General features: G+C 41.6%; 1 protein-coding gene across 3 annotated transcripts in view; it reads right to left on the bottom strand.

Moving 5' to 3' along the window:
- Positions 1-303: 303 nt before the first annotated feature.
- LOC111148215 (WW domain containing transcription regulator 1) overlaps positions 304-17,986 on the bottom strand; it is a 134,908-nt gene continuing 117,225 nt past the window's right edge. For all 3 annotated transcript variants that reach the window (XM_022504697.1, XM_022504679.1, XM_022504688.1), the window contains 3 exons: positions 9,140-9,273; positions 7,865-7,977; positions 304-3,465 (listed from right to left, as the gene is read on the bottom strand). In XM_022504697.1, the coding sequence (XP_022360405.1) occupies positions 3,281-3,465; positions 7,865-7,977; positions 9,140-9,273 (432 nt within the window). In that variant the 3' untranslated portion in view covers positions 304-3,280. The remainder of the gene's footprint in view (positions 3,466-7,864; positions 7,978-9,139; positions 9,274-17,986) is intronic.

Raw genomic sequence — 17,986 nt, 5'->3', positions numbered from 1 at the left:
CAATTGTATTTATTTTTCTTATACAGAATCAGAGAAGTAAAAACCAGTACCAAACTCCAGGTAAAATGGTTTGATAGGATTGATTTGGCTGCATACCTTCTGCAGGCAGAGCTTTCTAAATTACAAATAAACACACATATGTCATATTACAAAACGTAGAAGTAAATTTTTTAAAAAGTTAAAGTATGAGCACATAAATGATGTAGTGTATTAGGGAAACAGTCTCTGTCAATCACCCATTTTCCCAATCAAATTAATCCACAATTTCCTTTTTTTTTTTAAACAACTTTTTTTTTTTTTTCATAAAAGTTGTACTTTCAGAAGTTATTTTCTAATTATGTCATAAGAACACAACTTAATTATAGCAACACTTCTCTCACCTTCTTCTACAGAGAGCTTTTCCACGACACCGGGGTCAACGGCACCCCCACCCCCCACACAAAATATCTTACTCTGTCTTCCGTGCTCCCACATGCTGTACAATCAGTGAAAGAAATGGCATCTTACATTCTAAATATGCTGGTGAAACACTAACAATTACTTGGACTTAGTAGAATTGCCAACACGTTTTGACAATGTATTTACTTCAAGAAAATGTGTTCCATCAGGATATCGATGCCTTGGGAATTAGTTTTCCATTTCGATTTTTAATATGTCTTTCCCATGGCAAAGTTATTGGATGAAATGCTGAAATTTACTGAGTTAGGGCTGAAAAGATGGGATATCCTGGCAGTTCTTTTATGATGAGAAATATAAATAGCACCTTATCATGAATTCTGCAGGGGTCTTAACACTTACAATAATAGAAAAAACCCTTTAAAAGTTGTTCTTATGTTTAGATTTCTAGCTTTAGTGTTCTTTAACAAAGGCCATATTTTATGGCCTTAAAAACAACAAAAAAATTACATCTGGCTTTGTCCATTAGTAAACACGTAGTAATGGTTCATATTTCATTCTGGAAAAATATTTGTTACGTTCGTTAATGTATGTTCCAGCTAATTTCACTAAAAAAAATTCTTCTAGTGTCTTCTAATGCCACAAGCTTACTAAGAGATTACTTCTAAAAATTGATAACACAAATCACCGATGTTTTAACTACTTTAAAAAAGAGGGGTATCTGTTTCTTTTACACGTAATAACCTGAAAACGAGTCTATAAAAATATTTTTAAAAAATACAGTAACACTGCTCAGTTCTGTTAGGTCCCTTGTTTTTTGTTTTTTGTTTTTCTTAGAAAGAATGTACAACTCTTTTTGCAATTATTGCTCACAAAAGAGAAAAAGAGATAGTGCTCCCTTCAATTTAGTAGCAAACACAAACATCTACCCTGCTCTCTCTGAGTGCTTAGAGAGAGGAAAGGAATCTGAACATAAACCATGGGTCTTTCAGGAAAAAGAAATCACTTCATTGTGTTGGAAGCAACAGCAGGCCCATGCTCTTGTCCACAGACACGCTCAGCGTCAGCCCGGACAGGGCCACACAGCCCTGACCCTCCTACTCCCCCATAAAGTGCACCAAAGCCCTTTCTTCTACAACAGAGTCTTCTGGTATAAAAGCTGTAGTAGAAAATTGTTGCTTTGTTCTTTTGGGCACCTCTCCTAGCATCCTGCTCATCTAGCTTTTGGGGTACTCTGACTTGTCAGTTTCCACTTCCCCAACTAGTGTCCTTCCACTATCTCCCGTGACTTCAATACTTCATCTCTGCCCTTCTCACTTGCCTTCTTTCCAACCAGATAGAATGTATGCTGCCTGTCTCTATTCTGATAGATGGAAAATGATCTTATTTAAGATCCCCAACAGATAAGCCCCCTTGGGAATTGAAGTTTCCTCTCAGAGACCTGAATTATTAATGTCTTTCAAAAAAAGGTATTAAATTCATAGATTATAAATAATGTCAGTTCAAAATATTCAACAATTGAGGACTTCATGGCAATGTAGGCAGAGCACACGCCGGGTGAACCTGATGCTCTCTCTCAGTCCTTAAAAGCTAAAAAAAAAAATGTTTTTGGTTACATAAGAGGTATTGAGTACATATTTCATGCCTTTTTATACCAACTGTAGCAAACAGGGTTAGGATAATATACTGAGGAATCCATTTGACTGAATTCAGAAACACAAGTCTCCACCATATACCCTTCAGAGGGTTTTGCTGTTTTGTTTTTTTTTTAACACGTCAGTCAGAGATCTGCTTCATCCTTCAAACAGTTTCATAGATAAGATTCTTTTAAGCACTTGAGATCTGGAAAGCAAAACTGATTAAGGCTTCAGCATTTAAAAAGCAACCGTTTCTCTGCTGTGCGTGCCGTCAGGTTGAAAGCTAGTCAGGTTGTCAGGTCGCCCTGATGTTTTCAGAACGGTTGCAAAAGACAAAAAAATACAGTCGCTGCTGATTTATCAAAAACACTTGGCTGCCCTTTGTCATCAGCTACAAAATTATAGTGCTTTATAAAATAAACATCAAATTCTAAGCTGCAATTAAAAAAAATCCAACTTGTAATTTAAAAAAAAAAGGGTTTTATTTAATAAATGCTCGTAATTAGTACCAAACTGGTCTCTTTCATAAGATCTGTAGGGTAGGAACTGTGACTCACGGTCCCTGCTCCTCTCCTGCTGGAAGGACGAGTTGTCTAGACGCTATGCAGTAAAGTCATGATGAAGGACCAACTACAAGAGGACCGCATGTGCCTTTGCAGATACAGAGTAAAAAGAACCATCAGAACCAGCATGGATTCAAAACTACATTGTATTCCATACAGCAGACATGTACTATCCATACAATGATTTTTAAAGCTCGAGTTAAGTGTTTTTTTTTTTTTAAAGCATTCGGTACTACTGTCATCAACACAGTTTTTGAAACCATCAATCAGCTCTAATTTTGTGTACATTTCCTGGACCGAGCCCGCCTGTCACAAGTTACTGCCTGTGGTCAGTTTTTTTATGGTTTATAATCAATCTGATGCATAAATTTCAACTAACACCCATCAAGCTTACGGGGCGGCAGAGAGAAAAAGAGAGAAGCAATTCTCCGTTCTCAGCTCTGCAGAAGAACGACGCAGAGCCCCTCACGGGAATGCAGGCCTGCGGAAACTGAAAGGAGAACATTTAACTGTTTAACTTAAGTTACTGTTAACCAAATCCAGGCAATGATGAAACTGGCCGCATGGAAAGGAAGGAGCAGGGGTCATGGAGTACACCTGCAGACTGACTCTGCTCCACTGCTTTTTGCCAAGAGGCCCAGGAAATGTCAGGTCACAGCTGCATCCAAGTTACAACGGTAGCGATTACAGCCAGGTTAGAAAGGGCTCGCTTTTGTTCAGCGCAGACTCCACATCATTGAAGAGGGGGATCAGATCTTCAGATTCCAAAGTTCCTAGGTCCACATTCGTTCCCGGGAGACAATCGAGAAAATCAGGGAAGCGGGTCTGCTGAGGATTGATGTTCATGGCTGTCTGTCCTGCGTTGTCCCCTAGAACAGAACAGAAGGTGGCCATTGTCATTCCGTTTGTTAAGCTCTTGAGAAGTTAACCCAACGCTCACCTCCATGGCCACCAGGCTTCCATGTAAATGGAAGATTCTATTGCTGCCTGTCTAAAATAGTTCAGTTCTCTGAAAAATTTCAGCTACCATGGTCCCAAAACTGAGTTGGTGGTGCTCACTCGTAGGAGAGGCGGAGATGCTGGGTGAACCTTTCTTTGTCCTGGGTAGACAGAGCCCAGATAAGGGCCCACAGTGGATAAGCCCAGGAGACAGCAAAGAAGCACAGGAAGGCTGCGATCTGCGCCTTCCCGTGACAGCTGCATGAAGAGCAATTTTGTCAAAGAGAGTTCCTCCCTGTAAAAATGCCTTATCACCCAGTTATACTCTAAGGATTCCATTGTGAAGCTTAGATCTACCCAGGTCCTCCCTCTTTTTATGCTCAAAGATAGTGAGGAGTTTCCTTTAACCTTGTTACTAAAAAGCTGTCTTCAGGGGTGCCTGGGTGGCTCAGTTGTTGGGCATCTGCCTTCAACCGGGGTCATGATCCCGGGGGTCCTGGGATTGAGCCCCGCATTGGGCTCCCTGCTCAGCAATAAGCCTGCTTCTCCCTCTCCCACCCACTCTGCTTGTGTTCCCTGTCTCTCTGTGTCAAATACATAAATTAAATATTTAACAACAACAACAACAACAAAAATCTGTCTTCATTGATGGCTCTCGGGATCATTTTCGAAATAGTTTTTAAAGGGAATTCTGCAGATCATTCCCCCAACACACACACACACCTGGCACCCCACAACTATCTACTTTTCTTACAATGCATACGAGTCACAATGCACGTGAGCACTGAAGGTTCAAAGAAGTCTTGCTGTAACGAGATCTGTTTTCTTTTGTTGAGGCCGCTATTACCTCAACTCATTTAATCATTCAATCCTATTCTGGCAGTACCTATATCCTAATGGAACTGGAGTCTACAGAACACAGCTGAGAACACACTGTTCCAGGAAAATGAGACGTCTGGGATAGGACATGAAGAACACATGTTCTTTATGAACAATAGTGGACGAGAAAACAAACTGACCTTTGTGCCCGTGGACTGGGCTCTTTAGCCGTGTGACCTTAGACACACGTAACTTGTCTGACTTTCAGTGTATCCGTCGAAATTGGGATTATAGGTACCTTCTTCACACACTGGAGCTAAGTACCATATAATGTCTGCCACACATACAATAAATGTTGATTGTGCTAAGAGAAAGAAAAATCTAGGAACTCGTCCTTGATTACCGAGTACCAGAACAACTGATTAATTCAAATAGCCCTGATCAATTTTCTGAAGGTTTAAAATATACCTCAGAGGGAGCCTGGGTGGCTCAGTTGGTTGAGCAACTGCCTTCAGCTCAGGTCATGATCCTGGAGTCCCGGGATCCAGTCCCACATCTGGCTCCCTGCTCCGTAGGGGGTCTGCTCCTCCCTCTCACCTTCCCCCTCTCGTGTTTGCTCTCTCTCACATCAATAAATAAAATCTTAAAAATATATATACACCTCAGAGACAGAAGCATTGGTAACTAAGGCCAGCTTCCACCCTAGAATCATTTCTAAAAAGCTTGTTAAATTAGCTTTTGTGTTTTAGAAGTACAGTAGCCTTCCTGAAATTGTGCACAGAAATATCATTATTCTGAGCAAAACTGAGAAAATTCACTTTAACCAAATGCATTTTCCAAGGAGAAAAATTACAACTTTCCAAGTGATGAGGGAAACATAATCAAACTTGCATTTTGGTGATAGCAAACCTTAATGGCTCTTCTGTAACTCATATAAATCAGTGACTCTTGGCAATATTTTAGAGGATTTTCATTGCAAAAGGCAGTAATTTGGGAAAATTGTATCAAGTTCGACATGACCTCAACATCAAATCTGACAAGTTCGATGTGATCAAAACATCGAATTTGATGTTGTAGGAAACAGCATCAAAACAGAACAGGAAATCCCAAATAACTTTTACTACCCACTAGAATGTAACAGACAGAAATGAGGCTGAATGAAAGTATCTGCCCAGGAAAACTATCCAATTTAAAGTGCTGGGTGTCTTTTTTTCCTCATCTCTAGTTAGCACCATTCATCTCTACTGATCTCTACTAATAACTCAAGAACACTTTTTTTTTTTTTAAGCTAAACAAAATCTATTTTAAAGAATTTCTTTTATCCTTTCTCCTCAGACATGGAAAGCATGAGGAGGCTAGTTCTAAGATTCTTTGTTTAGGTTAACAATCTTAAAATACCTCTCTTTGGATCAACTTTGTAATCACATAGTGATCTTTTCGGCCTTTAACAGTTTTATCCATTAAAAAGTAGGAGAGAGAAAAACCAGACAATTCTTAAAAGAGTATGATTATTGCAGAATATTCTGGAAGAGTGGTTGATTTCCCCACCTTTGCTCCTGCTATTCCCTTTACTGTATTCCACACCACATCCAGCTGTTGTTTCTATGTGTGATTTGCAAAGGGAGTGTGCTTGGCTGGCTTGTTTCCATTCAGCATGTGGTCAGTGAATCTCTCAGACCTTTTCTAGCCACACTGGAGCTGTGCCCACCCCCAGCTTTTCCTCATCTTATTACTGTACTACTTTTCTTTCCTTAGGAAGGTTCATGCCTACTTCCTAGAAAGAACTTCACAGACAGGACCCTAGACTCCACGAGCTGACACTCACTTAACCAGGTTAACTTGGAAGCCTAGCATTTATCAAGTTCAATTTGTCCATTATTTCAGCCTCTCAGAAGAGGGGGAAGAGAACTTTGGGCCAAGCTATGTGATCTCATAACTCCCCACAACCCCATGAAGTAAGCATGTTACTCCCACTTATAAGTGAGAAATCCAAGGCCTTGGCACGTTCTAGCACTTTCCCAAAGTCACTACCAAGAAGTGGTGAAACAGAGATTCAATTTAGGCTGCCTGTCTACAAAGACTATGTTCTTTCCAGAATACCACTTAATTCCACACTTTGGCTTCAAAATAGTCCCACTTTGAAGCCATTTTTAAAAGTCATAGCTATGGCTGGGTGGCTCATTCGATTAAGTGTCTGCCTTCAGCTCAGGTCATGAACCCTGCGTCCTGGGATCAAATCCCACATCGGGCTTCGTGCTCAGTGGGGAGCCTGCTTCTACCTCTCCCTCTGCTGCTCCCCCTTCTTGTGCTCTGTCAAATAAATAAAATCTTTAAAAAAAAAAAAAAAAGCCACAGAACAGAATCCATTTTTTTTTTCGTTAATGGTCAGACTTAGATTTAGATCTCCTGAATTTTTTTTAATTTAACTTTTGTTTTTTATCTTTACTGGCTTCCCAGTGTTTAAAAGATGGAAGCAAACAATCCTTAAATATAGGAAGGAGCTACTTCATAAGGCTGTTCCAAAGAGGACAAAATAAATCTCACACCAAGAGAGAGAGAGAGAGAGAGATGAAGAAGGTGAGGGAGGCGGAAGGGAGGGAGAAAACTGAAGTAATAAATCGACGAATAACAAAACAAACGCTTCAGACTATTCCCGGGTGACTCCTCACAAGACAGTCTGTGCTAGCCTCTAAACACAAGGATGACGACCTGCAGAGAGACCCCAAGGCAGCTGCTCCGACCGACGGCACTCCTAAGACGCCCGGCTGACTTTGACTCTGGTCTGAGCAGTGGTCTGGCTTCAGAGACTATGACAGAGATGACAGTCATCTACGAACACGGCATAACGAACACAGGCACTGTGGACAAGGGCAATGTGGAAAGGACTTCTTTCTTTCTTTTTTTTTAAAGAAAAGATATTGATTCTTCTCTTTAGTTGCTGAAGGAAGACATCGTTACCATGTTGGGACCTGGGAGATGACAATTTAGAATCTTCTGAGTGGCTTAACTTTCCAAATGGCCCTGCCAATTGCTTCCCAAATGCAGCTAATAACATGAGAAAAATGGCATGTGGGAAGCACTATAAACCAGTCCCATTTCTCAAGAGGAAAAGTGGCCCATACATTACAACGGAAGGGAGAACAGCAAAAATATTCCACTGTGGAAGAATGGCAGAGCAGACAGCGGCATTAATCCAACTGTGAGCAAGGGCTGTAGGAAGCAGGGCAAAGGAAAGAAAGAGAGGGAGAGAAGGAAGGAAGGGTGGGGGAAGAAAGAATTTAAAATCCTGTGCCTGTATGCGCAAAACCGTATTTTGTATAAACAAAGGAGAAAGGACTAGAATTTAGTAACAGTGCCTGAGGCTTGGGTGGCTTTTCAGCTGTCCTTTCTGTTATTGTCGAGATAAAGTGTTTCTGGTTGGACTTAGAAGGGAGATGACCGATGACCATGACCGAAGGGACGATACAAAAAGGCAAACACACGGCAAGGACTTGCAGGCTCTGCTCCCACCTGTGTCCATCTCGTCCACGTTGCTGAGGAAGTCCTCCGGAGTCGTCGGGACACTGTAGCAGCCTAACCCCAGGCCACTGTCAGTGCTCTGCTCCCTCGAATGGTAGGGCCCTCTGGGGAGCAAAGCATGGGGAGACTTCAGTGCGAGCCCACACCAAGAATTCCCAAATCAAAAGAGTCATGAAACCCCTAACCTAGTCTACTTCTGTCACGCTGCCCAACTTTCCAGGGAATGGAGGGAGGCCGAATTTGCACCTCCCTTTAATTTTCTGACATGCACACCGATGTCAGCGAAATGAAAAGACTAGGCAAATAAAACCGGCCAGTCATAGTAAATGGATGCTGATTTCCTTTTTATCTCAAAATAATAATTTGAACACTGTGCTGCATATAGACTATGATACCATTTATGTAAATTTTTAAAAAAGAAAACAGTGTTGAATATTGCTTATGAATGCACACATTAACAAGCAATAGGAAATTCAAAAAGATGTGTGATGGACACACACCACACACCAATTTCTGAACAGTGGCTCCCACCAGGGAGGGAAAAGAACAGATATCAGTGGTGGTGGGGATGGTGTAGTACTTGAAAATGGTATAATACTTTTAAAAAATGGCATAATACTTTAAAAAACAAGATCTAGGGATCTAGGTGTTGGATACCTAGATAAATCTTATGTTATTCTTTATATTTTTCTGTGTATTTGTAATACTTCTAAATAAACAGTTTAAAAATTCCCTTTCTTCATTATTTCAGTTACTGCTTGTTTTTAACCTCTCTTTCTGTTTTTACTAACTTCCATAATCGTATTTGTTTGTTTGCTACAAGCCTCTGCAAGGGCAGAAAAGACACAGGAAACAGACAACTGTCCTTTATTTGTGTTTAAAAAGCTACAATTAAGGTCTGACTACTTCTACTCATGAACATATTTCTGGCTAAATTATCTTTTCCTTCTTGCTCATATGTTTCATATTTTAAAAACATTGTCTCTTTGTGTTAATTACATTTTTTACGGTAAAACCATTTAAGACCCACAGAGAAGATGTGAAAAGAGTACAGAGTCCCCGTGCACAATTCACCCAGCTTCCCCAAGGACACCTTACACAACCGTAGCACAATTACCAACACCAGGAAATGGACAGCTTCCCTTGATCCCCACCCCAACCTCCCAGCTCCCCACATTTCCCCAACATAAACAAAGACCCATTATACTCTAAACCATGTAATAAATAAAGCAAAAATAAGTCAGTCACTCCAAAATGTTAACTTACCCATTGAGGAAAGGATCAGAGCTATTATTAGTGATGGATCTCATGTCTGGGGTCATGGTTGGCGGGTTGACAGCAGCCTGAACGGTGGCCAGAGTCTCGGCTTCCATGGGGAGCTGTCTACAGAGGGCGGCTTCCTACAGAAATATGACAGAGGGAGAGGCAAGTTATTCACTCATTGTCACAAGGATCGGAGCAAAGTATATTTCACATGAAAGCTTTTCACCAAACACAAAGCACTTCATGTGTGTTCCTAATCAGTCAAAATCATCAGGAAATCATTACTGTTTTTCCTCTGGAGAAAGCCTCCCAGGCATAAGTCACTTTCTGACATTCACCAAGTTAATGAGAAACTCAGCTAGTATCTATCTCAGGACACTTACGTGGGGACTGTCCCGCCCATCCAAGTGTTTAAATACCCCAGTCACGTAAAGGTGTCAAGACACCTTCTCAAAGACAAAGCTATTTTTATCCCAGGTGCTCAGACCAAATCTAAATCAATCAAAGCAGTTGAACTCCTTTGGCACAGCAAGTACGTTCGGGTCTTTGCCACTAACAGGCCCATAAAGTTGGGGAGTTACAGAGTCAGGCTCTCCATCAAATCATAGCTGGCAGTTCTGTGTCAACAGCCAGGAGAACAAAACAACCAGTGAACAAGTTTGTCAGTCCATCGGTTTTTCTATTTGACTAGTCATCTAGCTGACCTGATTCAAATGGTTGAAGGGTGGGGAACCATGCAGAGCCAATCCAAATCCCACTAACAACAAACTGATAGCATATGGATTTCATTAGCGAAAATTAGAACACTAGAATTATTTTGTTTTGGCTGGCATGACTTTGCCAGAGAGGCAATCCAAAAGGTTATGAATCTGACTGCAATCACTTTCTCTAGGTAAAACCTCTAGGGAGTCTCTCCCATTTTGACAAACAGGAGCAGACATCAAATTCCTTTCAAATTTGCTGCTCTTTCCAAAGAAGAATACTTTTATATGTTTATACTTGCATCCAAAACCAAAGTTAGGCCCTTCCTATATTTATGCCTATCAGTTTCCCACTTTCCATCCTGAAGTCATTGGTCTTCCCATCCCTCAAACCCCAAAACCATGGCTACAACGGCAAACAGAATATTTAGGCCATTTAAATTACGGTATCTCTCTTAGATCTCTTCCAGCCCTAACATGCTATGATTTTAGAGAGTAACTGCTGTCTAGACAGGTCTAGTGAAGTCATCGACAATAAAAACTTTCGGTTACTAGAGTTCATTGTACTGTTATGAGCAGTTATGGTAGCATGACTCTTACAAAACGTGAGACACCTGATTGATATGAAACTGTATTGTTAATTAATATTTAAATAAACATCCTGTCTAGGAAGGGCTTCTGGCTCACTTCTCTTCATCCAGGTTGCAAATAACCAAAATACCTAACGAATTTTCTTCAGTTACCCATAAAAAGCAAAAAACACCAACAACAAAGGGATATAAGGGATATTTTCTGACAGATGTTTTTATATGGCAGGCAGTGTGCATTAGAAACCTTATTCTCGGGGCACCTGGGTGGCTCAGTGGGTTAAAGCCTCTGCCTTAGGCTCAGGTCATGATCCCAGAGTCCTGGGGTCGAGTCCTGCATCGGGCTCTCTGCTCAGCAGGGAGCCTGCTTCCTCCTCTCTCTCTGCTTGCCTCTCTACCTACTTGTGATCTCTCTCTTTCTCTCTCTCTCTGTCAAATAAAGAACAAATATCTTTAAAAAAAAAAAAAAAGAAAAAAAAGAAACCTTATTCTCCAACCAAAGCTCATCTGAAGGCCTCAAACAGGTCAGAACCATAGGGACGGAACCAGTGGGAGAAGCCTAAAGTCCACCAAGCACACTCACACACCCAAACCACGGTCTGAAAACATCTAGTCAATGATATAATTTCTAGTTCTTTATAAACTGTAACTGTACAGATCCTTTGGGCAATAACCTTCATAACACAAAAAAACCAACTTCAACTATCACAATTCATTTTATAACCATTCTAAATAAATGTGGGGTTTACCCCTAAACAGATGCTCTTTTTTGGTTGTTTCCTTTATTTTTTAAAAATTTATTTAAATTCAATTAATTAACATATGGTGCGTTATTAGTTTCAGAGGTAGAGGTCTGTGATTCATCAGTCTTATATAATACCCAGTGCTCATTACATCAGTGCCCTCCCCAATGTTCATCACCCAGTTACCCCATCCCTCTACCCCCTCCCCCCATCAACCTTGTTTGTTTCCTATGATTAAGAGTCTCTTACGGTTTATCTCCCTCTCTGATCTTGTCTTGTCTTATTCTTCCCTCCTTTCCCCTACACTCCCCTAAACAGATGCTCTTTTAAACATCAAGTTGAAGATATTGCTGCATTTCCTTATATCTGACAAAATTTTCTCACCATTAAGTCTTAAGAATACTAGTTGAATTTCTAATATTCAGGTAGTCTGAATTTAAATATAGTAAGAATTATTTCTGGAACTTCACTGTATAAAATATATAAATGTATATATATACATATACACACACATAATATATATTAATTTTTTGTCATTTATAGTAACATGTAAAATGAAAGTAAAATGTTAAAAATTGTAAGAAAAAGTATCAGAACCTAGCTATAAAATATATAGTTCTAAACTTTCCTTTTCATTTAAATTACTCCTGGCATATTTCAAAGAGATACAACACGTATTTTTTTTAAAGATTTTATTTATTTATTTGACAGAGAGAGATACAGAGAGAAAACACAAGCAGGGGGGAGCAGGAGAGGGAGGAGGCTTCCTGTCAAGCGGGAGCCCTATGTGGGCCTCGGTCCCAGGACTCTGGGATCATGACCTGAGCCGAAAGCATCCACTTGACGACTGAGCCACCCAGGCACCCAATACAACATATATTTTTAAGAGAAAGCTTGTGTGTGGTTAAATATATAAATAAAATTCAAAAGGCTAGAAAAACCAAACTTGAAAGACCCTATAGCAGACTGGAGAAAATGTTCCACTGTGCCATCTCGCAATTCACATCTGTTCCTGCTACTGCTACTTTAAATATAACTGAAGTTCCATTCCTCAGCATCATTATTTCCCCAACTATTCTAAAGGCTCCATGTCATCAAAGAAGCAATCCTAGGTTCTGCCTGTAGGGGGCTCACATTATCATGTTCCACCTTTTAACGACTAACAAACAAGATACAGAGGGTGTTGAATGTACCTGAATAATAACTTTGAAATATAAATCAGACTAGTGTGAGTTAGGAAGTTATCATAGGGGGTAACACTCTCTTTAAGATTATCCTTGGGCTACAAGTCATTCCACACAGCCACCAACATGAAGATCATGTTGGTTCCCTGGCGACAGTCATCTGGATGGTGGCCCACAAAGCCCTATGTGACAGCCCTGTCCACTTCCCCTCCTTTGTCTCTGATACGCTCCCCTCACTCACCCCCTTCTCTCTGCTTTTCCCACTGCCAGCATCTGAGCAAGTGTTCTCTCCGCTTGGAACATACCCCTCCGGATCTTCCCAAAGTTCATACCTCATTTAATGTCTGCATCCTACAAATGCTATCTCTTCAGAAATTGCATTAAATTTTCTTCACAGCAACATAAGTATTTTTGTCTTTCCCATTAGAATGTTAGAAAATTCCACAAAGCAAGAAATCATCTTTGTCATGTTCACAACTAAATCCTCACTGCCTATAACACTCGAGGCATACAGTAGGTACTCAACAAATACTTGCTCAATGAATAAATGAGAAATATTACTGGAATTCAAATGGGGATATTTTAAATGGTGATTAGTAACAAAAGGAAAAGTACACTAAGAACATTCAATTCTCATCTTCAGCCACAAATACAATTAAAGTAACAGCCTACGAATACATCTCAACTGGCCAGGCACAAACTGCACCCTTGTGTGATGACCCCACTCCTTTCTTCCCTGCTCCTAAGACAGAAGAGAAGCAGGAGAGCACAGTGGTCAGAATCAGGGATTCTGGGACCAGATGCTTGGATGTGAACCCTGACTCTGCCATCTCCCAGTCAATTAAACTCTCTGTTCCTCATTTTTTTTTTAAGATTTTTTTTTTTTTTTTTTTTTGGAGAGAGAGTGATGGAGAGAGAAAGCACAAGTGGGGGGGGGCTGGTGGAGCTGTTATAGGGGAGAGGGAAAAGCAGACTCCCTGATGACCAGGGAGCCCAACACGGGGCTTGATCCCGGGACCCTGGGATCATGACCTGAGCAGAAGGCAGACTTTCCACCAACTGAGCCATCCAGGCACTGCCTCTCTTCCTTATTTATGAAGTGGGGAAAATGACAGCATCTACCCACACGATCATTTAATAAATGTGAACTAACTAATACTATTATCATCTCATGTTCTGTATTCTAATCCCAGAAAACAAAAGCAAAACCACAACCAGACCATCTCCGAAGTCACATTATCGGGCGAAACTGATCCATACTGAGTGGTCTGACATTTCTTCCTGATGAACTTTCACCTTGGAAAGATTAAATCCAAGTGTGAAATTCATCACAATGAGTCAGCAAAGAAAACAATTTTCTTTCTTTTCTAAGTAAGGACAGGTCTGTAAGCCTTTTTTGTATATAACTAAAATTAGTTTTCAATATACATGGAGAACAGTGAGAAGTTTCACTTCACTTAATTATATTTCATAATGTAATAGTTCCATATTTATAAGTACTTCTTTTTTTTTGAATGAAAATACTTTCCTATTTCTGCTCATGAAGGAGAAAAAGAGCAGCACAAAACCCAAAGTTTGGAAATAAAAGGACTAACCTCACTAACACGTCTGAATCCCAACAAGGGAGTATTTTTTCAAAAATAACAACTAAATTTAGGTATGAAATTAAAGCCCAGCCTCAGGATGATTTTGGCTACCACATGCCATCTGCTGCCCTACACGCCTGACTTTGGTTTGACCAAGCAGCAGCCGTCAGGACTGATGAAGGTAAAACAGCTAAACCACAGACAGAAGATGGTGGGACTGGACTCAGCAAACGGATGTGGAGAGAGGCTCAGTCAGCCAAGGCTGGTCTAGGACTAGACTCTGGCCTCCGACTCAGAGTGGGTGTGGCAGCTGCTCTAATCATTGCTGGGGCCTCAGCTCCCCCAAGTCTATGCAGAGCAAATGCTAAGCTGGAGGCACATCTGAGCCCCTGGGTCTGACTCTCACCTCCCACTTCCACTCTAGTCCAGTAGGTCTAACCACAGATGCCGTCCCAAGGTTCCACCCATCCAGTCCTCCCACAAGCCTTCAGTTTCCCAGATTCCTCCTACTTTGGGTCCCTCATCATCTAGCCATATCCCATCCCCCTTTAGAAGTTCTGTTGTACCACGGTTTCCAGAATGCCTTCCCTGACCACCAGAACCTCAGCAAGCAGCCAGCTTCCCCTTTCCCAGCTCTGGACTCCTCAATAACAGTGTCCCACTGGGGTAGGATACCCCACATCTCACAATCCACTCCTCCTCTGGCCCCAAAGCAGCTCTTCTTACCAACTTCAAGCTTTCTCTTAGTGCCATCACCACTGGTACAAAAATCCAAGTCCACTGACTCCCAGCCCCCATAACAGCTCATTCATTTGTACATGTATTTATTAAAAAAAAAATACTATAGAAACTACCAGGTACCAGGAACTCTTCTCAGCAGCAGAGACAGAGCAATGAATAGACAGTGCCCTACCTCATGGAGCATTCTAGAAAGGGAGACAGATGTGGACAAGGACCAAGCCTTGTGGGTCCTATCTCCTGGATATGTCCATGCTCCAAACCTCTGTTCCATTTCAAGCAGCAGATCAGCACTGCTTCTCTAGCTATTCCAACAGACCTGTCTACCTACCTCCTGTCAACCTCCACAGGCAAGGCTGCATCCAGGTCTCCGTTCTACGCTTTGCAAAGAGTGACCAAAGGAGAAAAATCAGGCTGGAAGGGATCCTGGTGTCATGTCTTACGAAGAAGCAGGAAACTGTTTAACCAGAAAAGACACCTGAGGGGTATACCTTGGCTCTCAAACTATTTATGGATTATCACATGGAAGAAGGAAGATAGATTCCTTCTGCCGAGGATCTGAGACAGATCTGATGAAGGGCTTTCTAGTTACTAGTCCTGCTGAGGGGTGGAACTGGCTCTCTCAATTCTCTGGGCTGCTGGCCACTGGAATTCTCAAGCAGCTGTGGAATGTTAAATGCTCCTAGACATGTCCAGAGCTTGGCAGAAGAGGAAAAGCTTCCCTGAATCGGAAAGACTGGGGTTCAAATCCCAGCTCAGTTACTCCCTATCTATAACATCTTGAGCTAAATTCTTAACCTTCCCTGACAGCTTATTTATCCAGAAAAAAATAAATAAATAAAAATAGAAAACCAACGAGAGAGAGACAGAGCGCGCTTGTAAAACTCACCTTCCTGGGCCGTTGTAAAGATTTAAAGGCATATTTATAAAGAACCTGGTCCAGAGAGGCAGGCAACAGAAGGAATTACTGGTAGTGTTGTATGTTTTAGGAGGCAGAGATGTTAGCTAAAGCATGCATATCATTTACTATGTGGGAAGCACTGTTCTAAGCACTTGAGTATTTCATCCTCACAATAACCCAACCGTCTCCATTTTACAGACAAGGCAACTGAAGCACAGGAAGTCAAGCGAACTTCTTCCCAAGATCTGGCCCCCCAGTGTTCTCCTAGCCTCCATACTGACTGACGGTGTGGCAGAGAGAGAAAAACCAAGGGCTGAGGTCAGAAGATCTCCAATTCTCGGCTCTTTCTCCTGCTGGCCGTGGGACTTGGGCAAGTTATCTCCTTTCTCTGAGCCTTTTTTCCCAGCTAACAAATGAAAATACCAGCCCTCTTCCTTCAGACAGTAGGGAGGAGGACTGGGTAACACAGCCTGTTTAGCTGTCCCAAACACAGTTTCCCCTGCCCAGCTGGGAAAAAGACTGACTTGGACATATTCTATGGTCCTTTTAAATGTATATGGGTGGAATTAGTGTCCTGGGAACTCACAACACATCAAGCACAGTTTTAAGTTCAGATTTTAAAGACCGGTTTCAGAAAGATCTGGAAAGCTGCCCCCAGTAACCCCACCCCTCCTGTCCCCTGCCACAACTATATTTTTTTTCTCTATCCAAGCTGAGGGTGGAAAGACCGTTGCAAAATGAGGGCTTAAGAATCTCTTTTGGAGTTTGTGGTTGTCCATCTAGGTCTCTGAAACGAGTAATTATATGTCAGTTAGAAAACAAAACAAAACAGAACAGAACAAAAACCAAACCCCTTTCCTAGCAGCTGTGGAACGGGGTGGGGTGTAAAATATCCAGAGGGATGTGAAAGACAAATGCTGATTTGTAAGTTGAAGATGTCCCTGGGAGCAAACCTCAAACCCCCTTTCCTTCCAGCTCCCCACTCGCCTGCAGTTTGCCTGTGGAATAAATCAACAGAGGAGGTGAGAAAGTAAACAGCAGTTGAAAGCATCCTGCAGCCCAGGCTGTCCTCGCCTGGGGGAGCCCCCACAGCCAGCAGCTCTTGCCCTCGCTGGAATGTGCTTCAGAGAAAACACGATGACAATCACCCTTCTGAGGATGCTCTAATGATGGAAGCCTGTGTGGCCAGGGGTTCCACAAAACTAGAGGACTGGACTGTTTTAATTATAAAGGGTGCGGTGAGTAGAAACAAATGAAAAAAATCAAATAAAGACAACATTTTGAAATCCTAATATTAAAAGAGTTATTCTGGTGCAGCAAAGTTGCTGTCTCTGCCAAAACCCTCAGGGACTTCAGAACGCTGAATTATTTACCTTCTTAAAGGAAAAAAAAAAAATTCCCAATGTATATTTCTCTTTAACTCTGTGCCAAGAGATTCTAGAAATTCACTGTCACATTTCCTGGAGCCTCCCTTTTACAAATACCTAATCATCCATGCTCAGCGGCCAGACCACTGGTATGGAAGAAGAGTCAAAACTCTAACCCTTTGGAAGAAGACATTTGTTGAGGCCATAATGATTATCCCTGGCCTGTTTGCTGCTCTTTCAATTCAGGATGTATACCACAACCCCCTGTTTTTCTAGAATCTGTACCCCTTAGAATCACATTAAGGAAAACTTCACAGTTTAGATATTCTCTCTTCACTTCAGAAAAAAAAAAAAAATAGCTGAATGGCTTTTGAAATGGTCTGTTTCTTCATACCTTGGTGAGCTTATGGAGATCAGAAATATGAAGCTGCTTTTCCTTTGTGCAGATGTGGTCACCTTTATTTGAAAAATGTGTTCAATTTACATTTTAAAAAAGGGTCCTTGTAAAAAGACTCGAATTGATGTTATTCCTCAACAGTATCGGAGCACCAGGACATTTTAGAAAATGGATTATTTCTGGGACTTGACGGAAGCTAGAGCTAAAGCTCACTGGAGAGGATGGCCCAAGTTTGTCCACTCCCTGCTGTGCATTTAGGACCTGGAGCATTTGCTGAGCAAATCAGTGAATGAACCTAACGAGCAAGGCTACCACAGATGGAGTCCCACACTGGTTGGACGACATGACTTCTGATGTCCCAGTCATCCCTGCAACCGGGTTCTATGAAATGCTTTTCTACAAGTTAAATTATAATGACTGAAGGAAAGACTCTTCATGAAATAGCCACCACCATTGATGTTTCATGGTCTGCTATAACACCACACTTTCTAAACTCTCAAAATAGCTATTCTTCACATGACAAAACCCAGACTCCAGATTCTTTCCCCCAGGGCAGCGCTGCTCCCAGCCGGGTGTGTCCCTCCCGGGCCCACGGTCAGGAATGGCTGCTCGAGGCCAGCCAGCTGGCCAGCCGGACCCCGTAGTG

Source organism: Enhydra lutris, unplaced genomic scaffold (genome assembly GCF_002288905.1).
Source record: "Enhydra lutris kenyoni isolate GAN:26980312 unplaced genomic scaffold, ASM228890v2 scaffoldscaffold2, whole genome shotgun sequence".
Classification (NCBI taxonomy): domain Eukaryota; kingdom Metazoa; phylum Chordata; class Mammalia; order Carnivora; family Mustelidae; genus Enhydra; species Enhydra lutris.
The sequence above is the reverse complement of the archived record's forward strand: the minus strand, read 5'-3'. Positions and strand labels throughout refer to the sequence as shown.